The sequence below is a fragment of the Neomonachus schauinslandi genome, chromosome 10 (assembly GCF_002201575.2).
Source record: "Neomonachus schauinslandi chromosome 10, ASM220157v2, whole genome shotgun sequence".
NCBI classification, from domain to species: Eukaryota; Metazoa; Chordata; class Mammalia; order Carnivora; family Phocidae; genus Neomonachus; species Neomonachus schauinslandi.
The window spans coordinates 51,727,146-51,743,022 of NC_058412.1; the positions used below are offsets into that span (position 1 = coordinate 51,727,146).

The following is a 15,877-nucleotide window of genomic DNA, read 5'->3' on the forward strand; positions in this document are numbered from 1 at the left end:
CGGCTGCTATGAGTCTGCGCGCTCCGCACGCCCCGCCCCCTACCGGCCTCGCCCCTCCGAGCCCCGCCCAAGGAGCGGGGCGTCCCTTCAGGAGCTTCCAAGCATGGTCCGCTCGGTTCCTAAGCATGTCCCGCCCCTTCGAAACGCACCCTACTTCTGGGACACACCAGAGGCACCGGGGGCACCAGAGGCGGAGGCTCACCCCAGCTCGCCGCATTACTCCCCTTCTATTCAGGTGGAGCATCACTTCTTCACTAGTGACCTCTTCTGTCTTTTCAGTCTCTGCCTGTCAGAGAATGCACAAAGCAAATCGCTGTCGGACCCATGGAGCAACAAATGCTTACTGAGTGACCACTATGTTCCGGGGACTGTTGGGCATAAGATGAATGGGTAAACAGTGATCGCTGAAAGGGAAAATGAGGGTGACCCGGGATGGGTGGTCCAAGGTGGAAAGTAATGGTAGATATGAATAAAAGTAATGTGCCCATATCACACAGTAGAGCATTATGCAAGCATTAAAAAGAATGTAGGACCTTTCCTGGTATTGTTAGGTGAGAAAAACTAGTGGCTGAGTGATGGGTATTATAAGATCCCATTTTCTAAGTAAAATACTCCACCTCCACTCTTCCCCCGCCCCGCCAAAAGAAAACAAAACAAAAAACCAGTATGTGAACATGAAGAACAGTGTGGATGGAAGGAACAGAAGTTGGATAAAAAGAAATATTAAACTTGGAAAAAGGGAGTATAAAACCCAGTGCAAAAAGCATTCATTCAGGGTGCCTGGGTGGCTTAGATGGTTAAGCGTCTGCCTTCGGCTCAGGTCAGGATCCCAGTTTCCTGGGATTGAGTCCCGCATCGGGCTCTCTGCTAGGCGGGGAGCCTGCTTCTTTCTCTGCCTCTGCCTCTCTCTCTGACTCTCATGAATAAATAAATAAAACATTAAAAAAAAAAGCATTCATTCATTGGACAAATATTTATTGAGTTCCTACTAAGTGGCAAGCAATGTTCTAGGTGCTTGAGAAAAATCAGTGAACAAAACAGATTTTTAAAAATATTTATTTTAATTGAGCTGATATTCTAGTGGAAGGAGATATGGTAATTAGAACAAATAAGTAAATGATGTATTATACAGAGTGGAGTAAGAAGAATGAGGAATGGGTTACAGTTTTAAATAAGGTGGTTGGGGTAGGCCTCATTGAACAGGATAGCATCTAAGCAAAAGCTTTCAGGGAGTGAGGGAGTGGGTCAAGCAAATATCTGGGGAAAGAGCTTTCTAGGTAAGGAAAATACCTGGCATGTTTAAAGAACAGCAAGGAGGCCAGTTAAGCAGAGAAAGAAAGGGGGAGTGAAGGTGGTGTTAATGAAACAAGATGCAAATCATACAAGGAATAAACACGCCTAGTTAAGAACATAAAAAGATGAAGAGTAAGCCCCATTTTTCACTATATCTAGAAATTACAAAGAAAGAACTAAACTCTCTGTGTCTTTTACTTTCCTTTTTCCAAACTACATTATCCTCACAACACAATTACCCATGCATTAAGCCTACTAGGCCCTCAAATGTTTGTTGGTTGATTAGAATGGACCATGTTAGTGACCTTGACACATGTGTCATCTTTGGAAGCTTTCACTGCTGCTGCTGAAACCTTGGGAAAGAGTTTACTGAAAGAACACTCAGTGGGCTCCTGGGTGGCTCAGATGGTTAAGCGTCTGCCTTTGGCTCAGGTCATGATCCCAGGACCCTGAGTCCCACATTGGGCTCCCTGCTCCTTGGGAGCCTGCTTCTCCCTCTGCCTCTCTCTCTGTCTCTCATGAATAAATAAATAAAATCTTTAATAAATGAATAAATAAAAAGAAAAGAACACTCAGTGAAGAGACAGTGTAAAGGACTTGCAAAGTGGAAGGTGGGTCAGAGGCTTTCTCATTCCGCACTCTTGCCCTTTCAAAGTAACACTGCCACTTTAAAAACCAAAAGGTTTTTAAAAAGGTCATAGAGGGAAAATGTTACCATATATATGGAGAGTAATAATAAGGTAATATAGCAAACATTCATACGAAGGAGTGGTGCTCGAAAAACAGACTCCCCTCTAGGAGACTAAACACTACTAAGGTTCTCTACTTGACCAAACTCCAGCCAGCCTCCTCTGATCAATCTACTCCACTAGGCAGGCCTTAGTCTTAGCCTATTAAGACTTGAACAAAACCCTAACAATTTCTAACAGTTCAAAGCTCTGTCCTTGGGATGACCCTAGCTACCTTTAAAGTGCCTGTCTGAGAAAACTCAAGGCTGCCAAGACTACTGTTTGTTCCAACCAACACATCATGATAGAGTCCCTGTCTCATAGCCTCTGTGGGAGGGTAGGAGCCTAACTGAGAAGCACCAGTTACCACCCTTTCTCTCAAGTTTTGTAATCTTTCCCTTCCTGGACTCTACTGGGCCCCTGCTCATCCCCCTCCCTATACCTACATTCTCCCTTCAAAATGCCAGGTCACATCTGTACAAACTGAAGTTAAGTTCAGATTATGCTAGAATCTTCCCTATTGCAATAGTGTATTACCGATTAAGAGCTGGCTTTGCTTATCTTTGATAACACTTAAATCTATAATTCTGCCACTGCTCCATGTTTCTTTTTCTTTTCTGAAACTACCCTGAAAAAATTCCTTTTCGGGGCACCTGGGTGGCTCAGTCATTAAGCGTCTGCCTTCGGCTCAGGTCATGATCCCAGGGTCCTGGGATCGAGCCCCGATAGGGCTCCCTTCTCGGCGGAAGCCTGCTTCTCCCTCTCCCACTCCCCCTGCTTGTGTTCCCTCTCTCTCTATGTCTCTCTCTGTCAAATAAATAAAATCTTTAAAAAAAAAATTGCTTTTCATACCTTCTTACCGCCTTACATCTCACTTTTTTCATATTCTAAATAAACTAAATAAAATTTATTCCTTGTTAAGCAAGACAGGAAATTTAGAAACAATATAAGAAAATATAAACATATTTGACTACATAAAACTTAAACATTTTCAGATGGCAAAAGATAGAATTTTAAAAGTTTAAAAAAATAATACGCCAGAAAAATATCTGCCACTAATATGGCAGGCAAGATTGCGGTGTATGTTGCAAACATACAAAGAGCTCTGCAAATTGATAAGAGGTAAACAACTCAATATAAATACAGACTATATAAATAGGCAAGTCACAAAAGAGAAAACAAGTGCCAATGCTCAAAAAAACAAAACAAAACAAAACACAACATACATGAATGGGAGCATTGGGTAAATGGGAAATCTCTACCTTCCTCTCAATTTTGTTGTAAACCTAAAACTGCTTTGAAAAAATAGTCTTTAAAAAATGAAATACACATGAAGAGATGCTCAATTCTAGTAGTAGTTTAAGCAAAAGTAAATTAAAGATATACCATTTTTCATCTTTCATATTAGCAAAAACTAATAAGACTGACAGCTTAATGCAGGAGAAAATGAGGTGGAATGGATGGGGATCTCTGGAACTGACTTTCAAACATTGTTGTGGGGTGTGAATGACTAAAAACTTTTTAAAAACAATTATCTATTAAGATAGATATATATATGGATATACTGTCTAATCAAAAAATCCCACATTTGGGAATCTATTCTAAAGAAAAAAAGAATAAGGGTGCCTGGGTGGCTCAGTCGTTAAGCGTCTGCCTTTGACTCAGGTCATGATTCCAGGGTCCTGGAATCAAGCCCCGCCTCAGGCTCCCTGCTTCTCGGGAAGCCTGCTTCTCCCTCTCCCACTCCCCCAGCTGTGTTCCCTCTCTCACTGTGTCCCTCTCTGTCAAATAAATTTAAAAAATCTTAAAAAAAGAAATAAAAGAATTAGTTATAAGGGTATATGTACCCAGATGCTTATTGCAAAATTTTTTGCAGTGGAAAAACAAAACAAAAACAGGGGTAACCTAATGTCCATCAATACCATTTATGGTCGTTTATTCAATTTAACAAATACTGTGGCACTTTCATTTTATAGACTATTTTGCAGCTACCAAAAAAACAATAAATTAGATCTGTATTGGTTCAACTGGAAAATATCTATGATGTAAGTTTAAGTGAGAAAAGAAAGTTGCAAAGTAATATCCATGAACTAACCACATTTTTTAAATAAAAATCCCAAGTACTTAAATACATTTGCATTTGTATGATTGTAAAATAAGATGTGGAAGCCGACTGACTAATCTTTTTTTTCTAATTTTTTTTTTAAGATTTTATTTATTTGTCAAAGAGAGAGAGCACAAGCAGGGGGAGTGGCAGGCAGTGGGAGAAGCAGGCTTCCTGCCGATCAGGGAGCCCGATGTAGGTAGGACTCAATCCCAGGACCCCGGGATAATGACCTGAGCAGAAGGCAAACACTTAACCGACTGAGTCACCCAGGCATCCCACCTACTGACTTATCTGTTAACATTAATTACGTCAAGAGGGGGAGAATGAAGGAATTATTAATCTTTTCCTTATTTATCTATATTGTTTCACTTTTTTTTTTTAAGGATTTTATTTATTTGTCATAGAGAGAGTGCACAAGCAGGGGGAGCAGCAGGCAGAGGGAGAAGCAGGAAGAGGGAGAAGCAGGCTCAATCCCAGGACCCTGGGACCACGACCGGAGCCAAAAGCAGATGCTTAACTGACTGAGCCACCCAGGTGTCCCTATATTGTTTCACTAGTGATAGTGAGTCTGTATTAGTTTTGTAACTTTAAAACTTCAATATATAACATATATGTTAACATATATCATATATATTACAATTATATATTTATATGTATTTTATATATTTATATTTAATATAATATATGTTAATGTAAATAATATATTTATATGATGTTATACAAATATAATATATACATATATTATAATGTAACATATATAACAATTTAAAACATATAACAAAATAAGAAAATTTTCATAAAGGTTTTAAAGCTTAAAAGATACTTGTGCTATATCCATACAATGGAGTTTTATTTGGCAAAAAAAAAAGAATGAAATATTGATACATGCTACAACTTGTATGAACCATAAAAGCATAATGCTAAGTGAAAAAAGCCAGTCATAAAGAACCACATATTGCATGATTCCATTTATATGAAATCCCCAGAATAGGCAAATCTATAGAGACAGATGAATATGTAGGAAGTCAGGTGGGATGGGCAATAGAGAGTGACTGCTAATTGGTAAGAATTTCTTTTTTGGAATGATGAAAATGTTGTAAAATTGATTATAGTGATGGTGCAAATCTCTGTGAATAAACTAAAAACCACTGAACTGTACAGTGTATTTTGAAATAGCTTCAAAAAGCTATTTTTTAAAAATTTACCCACTATTGGGGCGCCTGGGTGGCTCAGTCGTTAAGCGTCTGCCTTCGGCTCAGGTCGTGGTCCCAGGGTCCTGGGATCGAGCCCCGCATCGGGCTCCCTGCTCAGCGGAAAGCCTGCTTCTCCCTCTCCCACTCCCCCTGCTTGTGTTCCCTCTCTCGCTGTGTCTCTCTCTGTCAAATAAATAAATAAAATCTTTAAAAAAAAAAAAAAAAAAAAAAAATTTACCCACTATTAACACTATTAACACTTGTCTTATTCATCCTCCAAAGACTAATATTTGAAATCTTTGAATAAAATTGAAGAACGTGCCCCAGATTCTAAAGACAATTCCACAAATAGAAATCTTAAGGTGTAGTCTGAAGAAACTATTCTAAAGAGGACATCACGTTTTTGGATGTGTACATTCTCCTATGTTTAAAAATATTTCACATAAAAAAAATAAAAATATTTCACATAATTTATAAAATGCAACACGAAATGCGTAATGATTACACCGAACCACATTTCAGAGTCCTAATTCTTCCACCCCCTTCGAAGGACTGAAATTTATATATCTTCTGACTCAATTAGTTTTAGGATTCTTTGACCGATTTGCATAACTATTTAAATAACTATTTCTTAAATATTTTCCAAAGTGCATTGAGTATACCAAGGAAATGAAAATATCTGAAAAGATTTTCCTGCCTCTCAAAAATCTGGTTACTAAAGACAAATTCTTCTTAATGAACATTAAAGAACAATAACGTAATGGAATAGGAATAGTCCTTCAACTGTATTGGGATGAGAGAAGATAACATCCTTTCTTATATTAATGAAAAATAGCAGATTACAGACTCTTAATAAACTTTATTTTTAAATGAATAAATCCTCACATAGGAACAATGTTTGCTTGCATTTAGTTCTAAAAGGTTTTAGCGAAAGCGACAACCGTCAGCGCCGCTGGTGTAGTGGTATCATGCAAGATTCCCATTCTTGCGACCCGGGTTCGATTCCCGGGCGGCGCACGTTCCTTTTCACTCCCGCCACCTATAAAACGAGGTGATCTGAACAGTTTTAATAAATCTTTCCTCCTCAGGAAACACTCAGAATTTTTAATTTCCGTGAAGATTTCTATTTCATTATAATTCACGGTTAAAACATTCGAATCTGGAGCTGGAAAAGAAAAAACTCCACGCAACTCCTCAAAGAGTTAATTCTTACGCCTGCGCAGTCTGACATATCCTTGGTGTCCGCTTGCAGAGCGGCTGCGCAACAAGTGAACCTATGGATTGAAGGAGGTTGAAAGTGCAGGATTATTCTGCGCCTGCGCGGCCCGGGTCACTTCGCCGGCTGCTCCTAAGCTCCCGGCTCGCCGCCATCTTGTATTGGGGCTTCATTGTTCGCGTTGCGCCGGACTGTTTAGTGTAATTGCCGCGGAAGGAGGAGGCGGACTCCGGTCAGCCGAGAAACCCCGCTATTCCGCAGCCATAACCGCTCAAAAGATTTGGACGGTAGTAAAGGGTAGGGAGCTGGACCCCGAGGCGCCGGCGCGACAGCAGCAGCCATGGAGGACGAGATGCCCAAGACTCTGTGAGTCTGGAGCAGCGATGAGGGGGGCGGGATGGTGGTCGTCCCGGAGGGAGGCCTCGGCTCGGCGCGCTCCCCAGCCTATTGTTCTCTGTGGACGCCGCGATATCTTGGCTCTTCTCCTTAGCGCACACCTGGATGCTTAGGGACCGAACCCCGGACTGTGAGAGGACAGGTGGAGGGAGAGGGGGCTCAGCCCTCTAAATTAATCCCGTCACCTTAACTACACCATAGCGTGGCCTTTGGCCTCGCCACGGGCCGTCTGTGGTCGTAGGCCTGGAGAAAAGACTTTTTCATTCAAACCTCTTTTCAGAACTCGGTGAACCTTTTTTGTACCATGCTTTCCTTCTGTGTTTTTCCCGCTCCCCCTTTCTTGATTAATCTCTTTTTATCTTTGTAGCCGTCTCTTTCATTTTACTTTGATTTGCTCCAGAAATTCTTCCTCTTTCTTTCAGTTTTCTTCTCGTTGATAGGAGCTTTTCTCTCGAGGCTGCTTGTGTTCCGTTTTCAGTGAGATAAACTTTATTCTCGCAGTTGCCAACTGGAAAAAAGCTAAATAGTTTTCTTTAACCTCTCTTTGGCTTTCCTTGTGTAGCACCCCTCCCCCCACCAAAAACCCGAAAACCCGACACCGTCAGGATTTTGAAACTGCTTTTTTTTTTTTTTTTAATGGAAATCTCACCCGGAGGTATATATAAATCTCTCAACCGAGGTGAAGTGGATTTAATACATTTTTATCATCGCTTGCTACTTTTGTGATTGACATGTTGCTGAACGAGCGGGCAGTTTTTATGAAGCAACAGTTGATAAATACCTAAACAGATTTAGTCACCTCTGAGAGTTGTTAGTGTTAAATGATCTCAGCTGGGGATTTTTCCTTTGTCGTGGAGCTTCCCCGACAGCATTCTCCTTTGTTTTTCAAAGTATTCTCAGAAGAGGTGATTTTGTCTTTGTTGCTTTTTTCGAAAAGAAGAAAAGGCCTGATGAGTTTTTGACCTTTTGTTTTTATTCTTAGCATACTGGCGATTTGAGAACTCCATGCGTTAAAAATACAATTTTAGGTTTCTTTCTGCAACTTTTTAGATGTTACAGTTGTTATGAAGAAAATGGAATCCATTATTTTTTCACTGAAAAGTGTTTCCGTTTTTAATCTGTGTGAGAAACATAGTCACACTTATTTCTTAAGAGATTCGTAAATCTCTTTTTGCTAGTTTATCTGATAATCTGTTATCTTGAGTGTCTTTTTAATAGGATGCAAGAATTAGTGGGTGTCCCTTGTTTTTTGAAAGATTATAGATTAATATTCCCTAAAAAACTTAGTCTCATAGGCTTTATGGAAATTATTTTTTCCCCTTGCCTCTTTACTAGAAATATGACAGCCAGCAGCATATTGGATTAAGCACTGATCATTTTTTATAATGTCTTTAAATTTAAGATTCTTACATGATTGTGAAATTTTTAATTTCAGAAACTGCCAGAAATATCTGGGAACTTAACCTTTTTATTACGTTGATTTGGGAATGTCAAATAATGAAGACAACCTCAGCTTTCTCAGGCCAGTCTACAAAAGCAGGTAGTTAAATTGTACTAGCTTGGGGACAGGGGACCAACCGTTGCAGGATAAATAATGAAGGAAATTTTATTCACTTATTGAATGCTTATGATTGCCAGGTTCTGTGTTAAATGCTTTACATGCTTGTTTAATCTTCATCAGAACTCTGCAGTAAAGGGTCCATTCTGCAGCTCAGGAAAAGCTAAGCTTAAAAAGTTTAAATAACTCATCCAGGGTCATATACCTTTTTGTTCATCATCCTGCAATTCTGCTGTCCTCAACTCTTTAACTCTTACCGCTAAATGTGCTTTGTATTCTTCACTAGAACACCCCATCCAAGAACTCTTCCCCAAAGTGTAGTCCATGTTGTAACTGCCTATTATCTTCCTTGCTTCTACCTTCCTCAACCAAAATTCCCCGTTCTTCCAGTGAAACCAGTCTTGATTAAACATGAGTAGGTGTAAATCATTGTTTTACCAGTAATGTTTTGTTTTACCAGCAATGTTTTTACTTTTTATATAAAATATTTGTTTTAAAGACCTTGCAAGTCAGGGTCTTTCAATATGTTCTTAGCACAGTGTCTAGTCTACGGTAAGTGATCAATAAATTTGTTTTAAAAGCCGGTACAATTCCAAGCAATGATTCAAGATTTTATTCATTCTTGAGGAAAAGATAGTCTGAATCTCAGTATCACCTGTGTACGTAAATGGATCAGAGGAGATAACTTCATTTGCCACAGATGAGCATTCAGCATTAAATTAGAGATTGCCAGTGTTCAGTTCCTTGTCAGCAGGACTTTGGAGACATATTGTGAGAAGTGGTTTGATTTTGGGAATATTTTGAAAATAGACCAAAAGGAATTACCTATAGACTGGATGTGGGGTGTGAGAATGAAGTCAATAATAAGTAGGTTTGCTTACAAGTGTGTAGTATCAGTCATCTAAAATGTTAGTTTGTTGGGTGGGGGGCTGGCTGGCTCAGTCAGTAGAACATGTGGACTCTTGATCTCCGGGTTGTAAGCTCAAGCCCCACTTTGGGTGTAAAGATTACTTAAAAATAAAATTAAAAGGTTATTGCAAAATATAAGTAAAAATGAGAACAGTCTTGAGAACATGGATGTCTTAGGATGTCGGGGCATAACATTACATACATTTGTTCAGGCTGGTTTATGTATATGGTCTGATCTCCCAAGTGAAGGAGGTACCACCTAATGAAATATGGCGGTTTCAGCTATCAGAAAAGTCACAGTTGTTACTAACAGTAAGGCTATGATGCTGGTGTACCATTTGCTGTTGTACATAATTTCATAATTAGTGAAAGACATACACATTTACCCCTGAATTAGAGTAATTATTTATAGAATACTTAAAATGTTTGAGGCAGGGCTCTCCACACTAGATATATAGTATGAGTAAAAATGAAAATCTACCCCCCCCCCTTTTTTAAGAGTTTATTTAAGTAATCTCTACACCCCACCTGGGTCTCGAACTCACGACACCACGATCAAGAGTCGCATGCTCCTCTGACTAAGCCAACCAGGCGCCCCACTGAAAATCTCCACCCTTAAGGAATTTGTCATTAGATAAAATCCTGTTTATGCTTTTCACTCATTTTCACAGAAGCTTCATATCAAATTCTGCATTTTTATACAATGACTGCAGCTCAAAACTCAATACAGCATTCTGCTTTGTAAATCTTTACTGTCAAATTTTCTAGAGCTATGCTAATAAAAATGAATATTTTTAATGTTTTGGATTCCAATTTTGTAACTATTTGAACTTATCACCTTCAAAAAAATGTATTAAATTGATGTGAAATCCTATCCCTGGCAGAACTATCAAGTGTTAACTGGTAGCATTGGTGACTTTTACATTGAATCTTCCCAGGTAGCTTTTTATTTTGAAAAATTAAAAACCAGAGAAGTAACAAAATACTATGTTGTGGACTTAGGTACCCTTTGTGTGCTAATACAAGTTGTGTGCTAATAACCAATTGCTAATAGCCGAATTTGCCTCATTTAGGTATATTCTTTTGATGAACCATTTGAAAAGATGTGACACTTCAGGCCTAAGTACTTTACCATATATTTCCTAAGAACAAGACCATTTTCTCTCTCTCTCTTTTTTTTAAGATTTTATTTATTTGACAGAGAGAGAGAACGAGTAGGCTGAGCGGCAGGCAGAGGGAGAGGGAGAAGCAGGCTCTCCGCTGAGCAGGGAGCCCTATCTGGGGCTCTATCCCAGGGCCCTGGGATCATGATCTGAGCCGAAGGCAGCCGCTTTAACCGACTGAGCCACCCAGGTGCCCCAAGACCATTCTCTTATATAACCACAATAAAATTGTGGTATTAAGGAGACTACATTGATACAATATGGTTAGCTAATGTACAGTCTGTATTCATATTTATCCAGTTACCCAAGGAAGACATTTTATAGTCCATGGAAGTCTATTTGTTTCAACAGTTAATTCTCTTGTACTCCTCTCTTTACTTTGCAGTTCTGCACAAGATTGGTACATAATCTGTGGTGATATAATAAATACCAACATGGGATACTTTAATCCGTGCTGTTAACAAGAAGTCCATGGAACAGCCAAAAAGGGATATTTTAATTTTTTTTTTTTTAAGCATTTTGAAAAGTTTAAACTTGCATAAATGTAAGAAAATTACATTTTTGTTTAGTGGTCCAATATACATGACAGGGAACCTTGGCTTGTTTTTTCTCCAGTATAAATTTTTTTATCAGTTGGGATTTTTTTTTTTTTTTTTTTTTTTTTAGATTTTATTTATTTGACCAGAGAGAGACACAGCAAGAGAGAGAATACAAGCAGGGGGAGTGGGAGAGGGAGAAGCAGGCTCCCCACCAAGCAGGGAGTCCGATGCGGGACTGGATCCCAGGACCCTGGTATCATGACCTGAGCCGAAGGCAGATGCTTAAAGACTGAGCCACCAGGCGCCCCGGTTGGCATTTCTTTTAATGCAAGGAACAAAAAAATTTAAGCATAAAAGCTATTTATAAAAAGATATTGGACACTCCCACATTTGCAGGAAGGTTATGGAACCTGGCTTAGAAAATGTTCAGGAAAATGAGACAGCTGTCAGGCCCACAGTCCTTATCAAGCCACAGACTATCCCAGAAAGGGTGTTACTACCACATCCACTGAGGACCAGATACCACCACAGCTTCCACTTTCACTGGACATGGGACTCCACTGCTGTTTGCCACAAAACTGTATTTTCTTCAGTCTCTTGCTCCTTTAAGCCCTCTCTTTGTCTTCTATGTTCAGGTCCGGTTTCTCTAATCAACCTAACCTAGATCACATGTAAGGGAGACTACAAAACCATATCAAGCCTTTTCAGCTTCTGTAGAGAAGTGAGCCTCTGCCATAGAGTGAGGATTTCTCTAAAAATAAGATGTTTGGCAGCACCCCCCAAAAAATCCACTACACCTGTAACAAATCTGTGCTGTTAATAGGAAATCCTTTAGCTTCAAAAATAGAATGTAACAAAGTATGGAACAGCTAAAGAAACATATATACATAAAGATGAGAATTAACTTTGTATAGTGCATTCTACAAACTGTAAGAAACTTGTTTATTTTTCCATTGAAAGTATGGTGAGGGGGCGCCTGGGTGGCTCAGTCATTAAGCCTCTGCCTTTGGCTTAGGTCATGATCCCAGGGTCCTGGGATTGAGCCCTGCATTGGGCTCCCTGCTCAGCAGGAAACCTGCTTCTCCCTCTCCCACTCCCCCTGCTTGTGTTCCCTCTCTCGCTGTATCTCTGCCAAATAAATAAATAAAAATCTTTAAAAAAGAAAGTATGATGAGTATAAAAAGAATCTGCAGTTTTCAAATTTGGGCTCTCCGTTTCAGATTAATATTTATTTAGCAGATAGATTTGGAAAGTAGTAACATAAAGTTGCTTCTAAAAATGTGACATAGGTATTAATGATTAACTTACTGGTAAAAAGCAAAATTCTAATGGATTGCTTTTATTTGCTTGAGGAGGGAAAAGAGATTTTGTCATTTGATTTCTTTGATATAAAAATGTTCTATGTATTACTTGTAGTTTATTGTAATGGTGTTGAAGGTTGAGAGCAAGTTGTTTGTGAAACTTCCCCTGAAGAGCTTTTCTCTAAACAGGTATATGTAGAGTTAATTTATAGAGGCTCCTGGAGCTTACAATATACATAACAGGTCACATTAAATAAATAATTGTAAAGTAATACAAATCCTAGTGCTTTTTAATGTAGCTTTTTTAAATTACATATCTTCAAGTAGGTAATATCACTCAAAATATTTCTCAGAAAATTAGACAATTTTGCGAAGAGTAAAAGAATTTCCATTCCCTAAATACTGACCACTTGTCACTAGATTATCTAGCTTTAGCGAAGTAGATGTTAGAAAGAGCCATTTTTTGGGGTGCCTGGGTGGCTCAGTCGTTAAGCGTCTGCCTTCGGCTCAGGTCATGATCCCAGGATCCTGGGATCGAGTCCCACATCGGGCTTCTTGCTCAGCCAGGAGCCTGCTTCTCCCTCTGCCTGCTGCTCTACCTGCTTGTGCTCTCTCTCTCTCAAATAAAATCTTAATTTTAAAAAAAAGCCGTTTTTTTCATTTAGACATATGTAATTCTGAGATTTTCTTATAGGTCTAAGAGTCAGGTGAAAATAGACATGGAAGAGTTGCAGGGATAGTACAGAGTTCTCATATAACCTTCACTCAGGTTCCCTTAATGTTGACATCTTACATAACCATGGTATACTTACCAAAAGTAAGAAATTGGGCGCCTGGGTGGCTCAGTTGGTTAGGCAACTGCCTTCGGCTCAGGTCATGATCCTGGAGTCCCGGGGTCGAGCCCTGCGTCAGGCTCCCTGTTCAGGGGGGAGTCTGCTTCTCCCTCTGACCCTCCCCCTTCTCATGTGTTCTCTCTTTCTCTCAGATAAATAAATAAAAATCTTAAAAAAAAAGTAAGAAATTGACATTGTACGATACTATTAACTACAAGGTTTATTCCAATTTCCCCAGTTTTTCTGCTGATGTCCTTTTTCTATCCTGGGATCCAATCCAAGATACTACATTGCATTTCGTTGTCTTATCTCTTTACTCTCCTTTAATATGTGAGGGAATGCCTTTCATGACTGTGGCACTCTCTCGAGAGGGTAGTGTTTCTTCACTGTACAGTGACTTTTTTTTCTTCTTCAACACTTAATTAGAATTGAGTCACTAAGACTAACCTACACTCAAGAAAATGTAAATTAAGCTTCACTTCATAGAGGGAGGTTTGGACATATGTTAAAAAAAACCAATTCATTGGTTAAAACCAATCATTAAATATTTTAGTGGAGGTACTCTGAGGCTCTGCACATATCCTATTTCTCGTTAAAATTTGCACCAACTAAAAGATCCACGGGTGGATCTCACCAGTAGAAGTTCTTATTGTGCTGGCTTAATGGTGATTTCATTCCTTCTACATTTATTAATTAGAGTTCTCCAAGAAAAAGTTAACTCCTCTCCCCAAATCTAGGTTATAGTCAAGGATTAGTCATTGCATTTGGTTGTCGGTGTCTTTCAGATTTCTTTTAATCAAGAACAATCCTCTCTTGGGGTGCCTGGGTGGCTCAGTCGTTGGGTGTCTGCCTTCAGCTCAGGTCATGATCCCAGGGTCCTGGGATCGAGTCCCGCATTGGGCTCCCTGCTCCATGGGGAGCCTGCTTCTCCAACTCCCACTGCTTGTGTTCCCTCTCACTGTGTCTCTCAAATAAATAAAATCTTTAAAAAAAAAACCAGTCCTCTCTTTTTAAAAATTTTTAGGGGGCGCCTGGGTGGCTCAGTCATTAAGCGTCTGCCTTCGGCTCAGGTCATGATCCCAGGGTCCTGGGATCGAGCCCTGCATTGGGCTCCCTGCTCCGCGGGAAGCCTGCTTCTCCCTCTCCTGCTCCCCTTGCTTGTGTTCCCTCTCTCGCTGTGTCTCTCTCTGTCAAATAAATAAAATCTTTAAAAAATAAAAATTTTTAGGACAATTTTAATTTTTTTTTTTAAGATTTTATTTATTTGCGAGAGAGAGAATGAGAGACAGCATGAGAGGGAGGAGGGTCAGAGCGAGAAGCAGACTCCCTGCTGAGCAGGGAGCCCGATGCAGGACTCGATCCCAGGACTCCAGGATCATGACCTGAGCCGAAGGCAGTTGCTTAACCAACTGAGCCACCCAGGCGCCCTAAGACAATTTTTTTAAGAGATCAAGTTGTCTTACATAATATTCCACGTCTGAATTTGTATAATTTTTTTTTTTAAAAGATTTTATTTATTTGACAGAGACACAGCAAGAGAGGGAACACAAGCAGGGGGAGTGAGAGAAGGAGAAGCAGGCTTCCTGTTGAGCAGAGAGCCCAATGCAGGGCTCGATCCCAGGACTCTGGGATCATGACCCGAGCTGAAGGCAGTTGCCTAACGACTGAGCCACCTACGTGCCCCTGTATAATTGTTTTATATACCCGATATTCTATAAACTTTTTTTTAAGATTTTATTTATTAGAGAGGGAGAAGCAGGCTCCCCACTGAGCAAGGAGCCCGATGTGGGACTCGATCCCAAGATCCTGGGATCAATACCTGAGCTGAAGGCAGACACTTAACCAGCTAAACCACTCAGGCATCCCCCAATATTCTATAAACTTAGGTTTAAATTTAAGCTTGATTAGATTCAAGTTAGACCCTTTTTATTTGAATAGTTCATAGGTGATGTTGTATAATATACATTGTACACGCAAATGTCCATCCATAAAATGATTTTAAGTTTGATCACTTGCTCACAGAGGAGGAACAGCCAAAGCTTTCTCTTTTAAGGTAGAATTTTCTCCTTGCGGTGTTCAGTAGTCTGTGTAATAACTTTGGCACCTTGCAAATAACCATGTTCACACCAATGATTCTTGCCTGAATTAATCATTTCAGTAGGGCTTATGCATTGTTTACTAATTTAACTCTCTCTACACTTATTGACTAGCATTTATCTGTAAGTTCCCTCATTAGAGTTATTAGTTTATACTACACTGGGGACTCCTGGGTGACTCAGTGGGTTAAGTGTCTGCCTTTGGCTCCAGTCAGGATCCCAGGGTCCTGGGATTGAGTCCCGCATCGGGCTCCCTGCTCAGCGGGGAGTCTGCTGCTCCCTCTGACCCTGCTCCTGTGCTCACTCTCTCTCTCTGACAAATAAAATCTCTAAAAAACAAAAAAACTATGCTATCCCTTAAAAAAAAAAAAAATTATACTGCACCAGAGTTTCTACTCAAAGCAAGATAAATGCTTAATTCTTTCCCTTTAATTACAGATACTCAGAATAAGGACATGATGTAATAATAGCCTCCAATACTAGAAAAATTGTTGGGTATTTAGATGTTGCAGTTGATTTTTGAGTATCATTACTCTACCAGATCT

General features: G+C 39.7%; 1 protein-coding gene and 1 non-coding gene across 6 annotated transcripts in view; both read left to right on the plus strand.

Moving 5' to 3' along the window:
• Positions 1 to 6,267: 6,267 nt before the first annotated feature.
• On the plus strand, positions 6,268 to 6,338 carry TRNAG-CCC. Its single transcript has one exon. It is a non-coding gene; the product is annotated as a tRNA-Gly (tRNA).
• A 312-nt stretch (positions 6,339 to 6,650) lies between these two features.
• TIA1 (TIA1 cytotoxic granule associated RNA binding protein) overlaps positions 6,651 to 15,877 on the plus strand; it is a 29,100-nt gene continuing 19,873 nt past the window's right edge. For 3 of the 5 annotated variants that reach the window (XM_021699049.1, XM_021699050.1, XM_044918491.1), the window contains exon 1: positions 8,375 to 8,473. In XM_021699049.1, coding sequence (XP_021554724.1) covers positions 8,421 to 8,473 — 53 coding nt within the window. In that variant the 5' untranslated portion in view covers positions 8,375 to 8,420. Of the gene's footprint in view, positions 6,904 to 8,374; positions 8,474 to 15,877 lie in introns of those variants that run through there. The other 2 variants (XM_044918489.1, XM_021699051.1) reach the window with 2 other exon arrangements.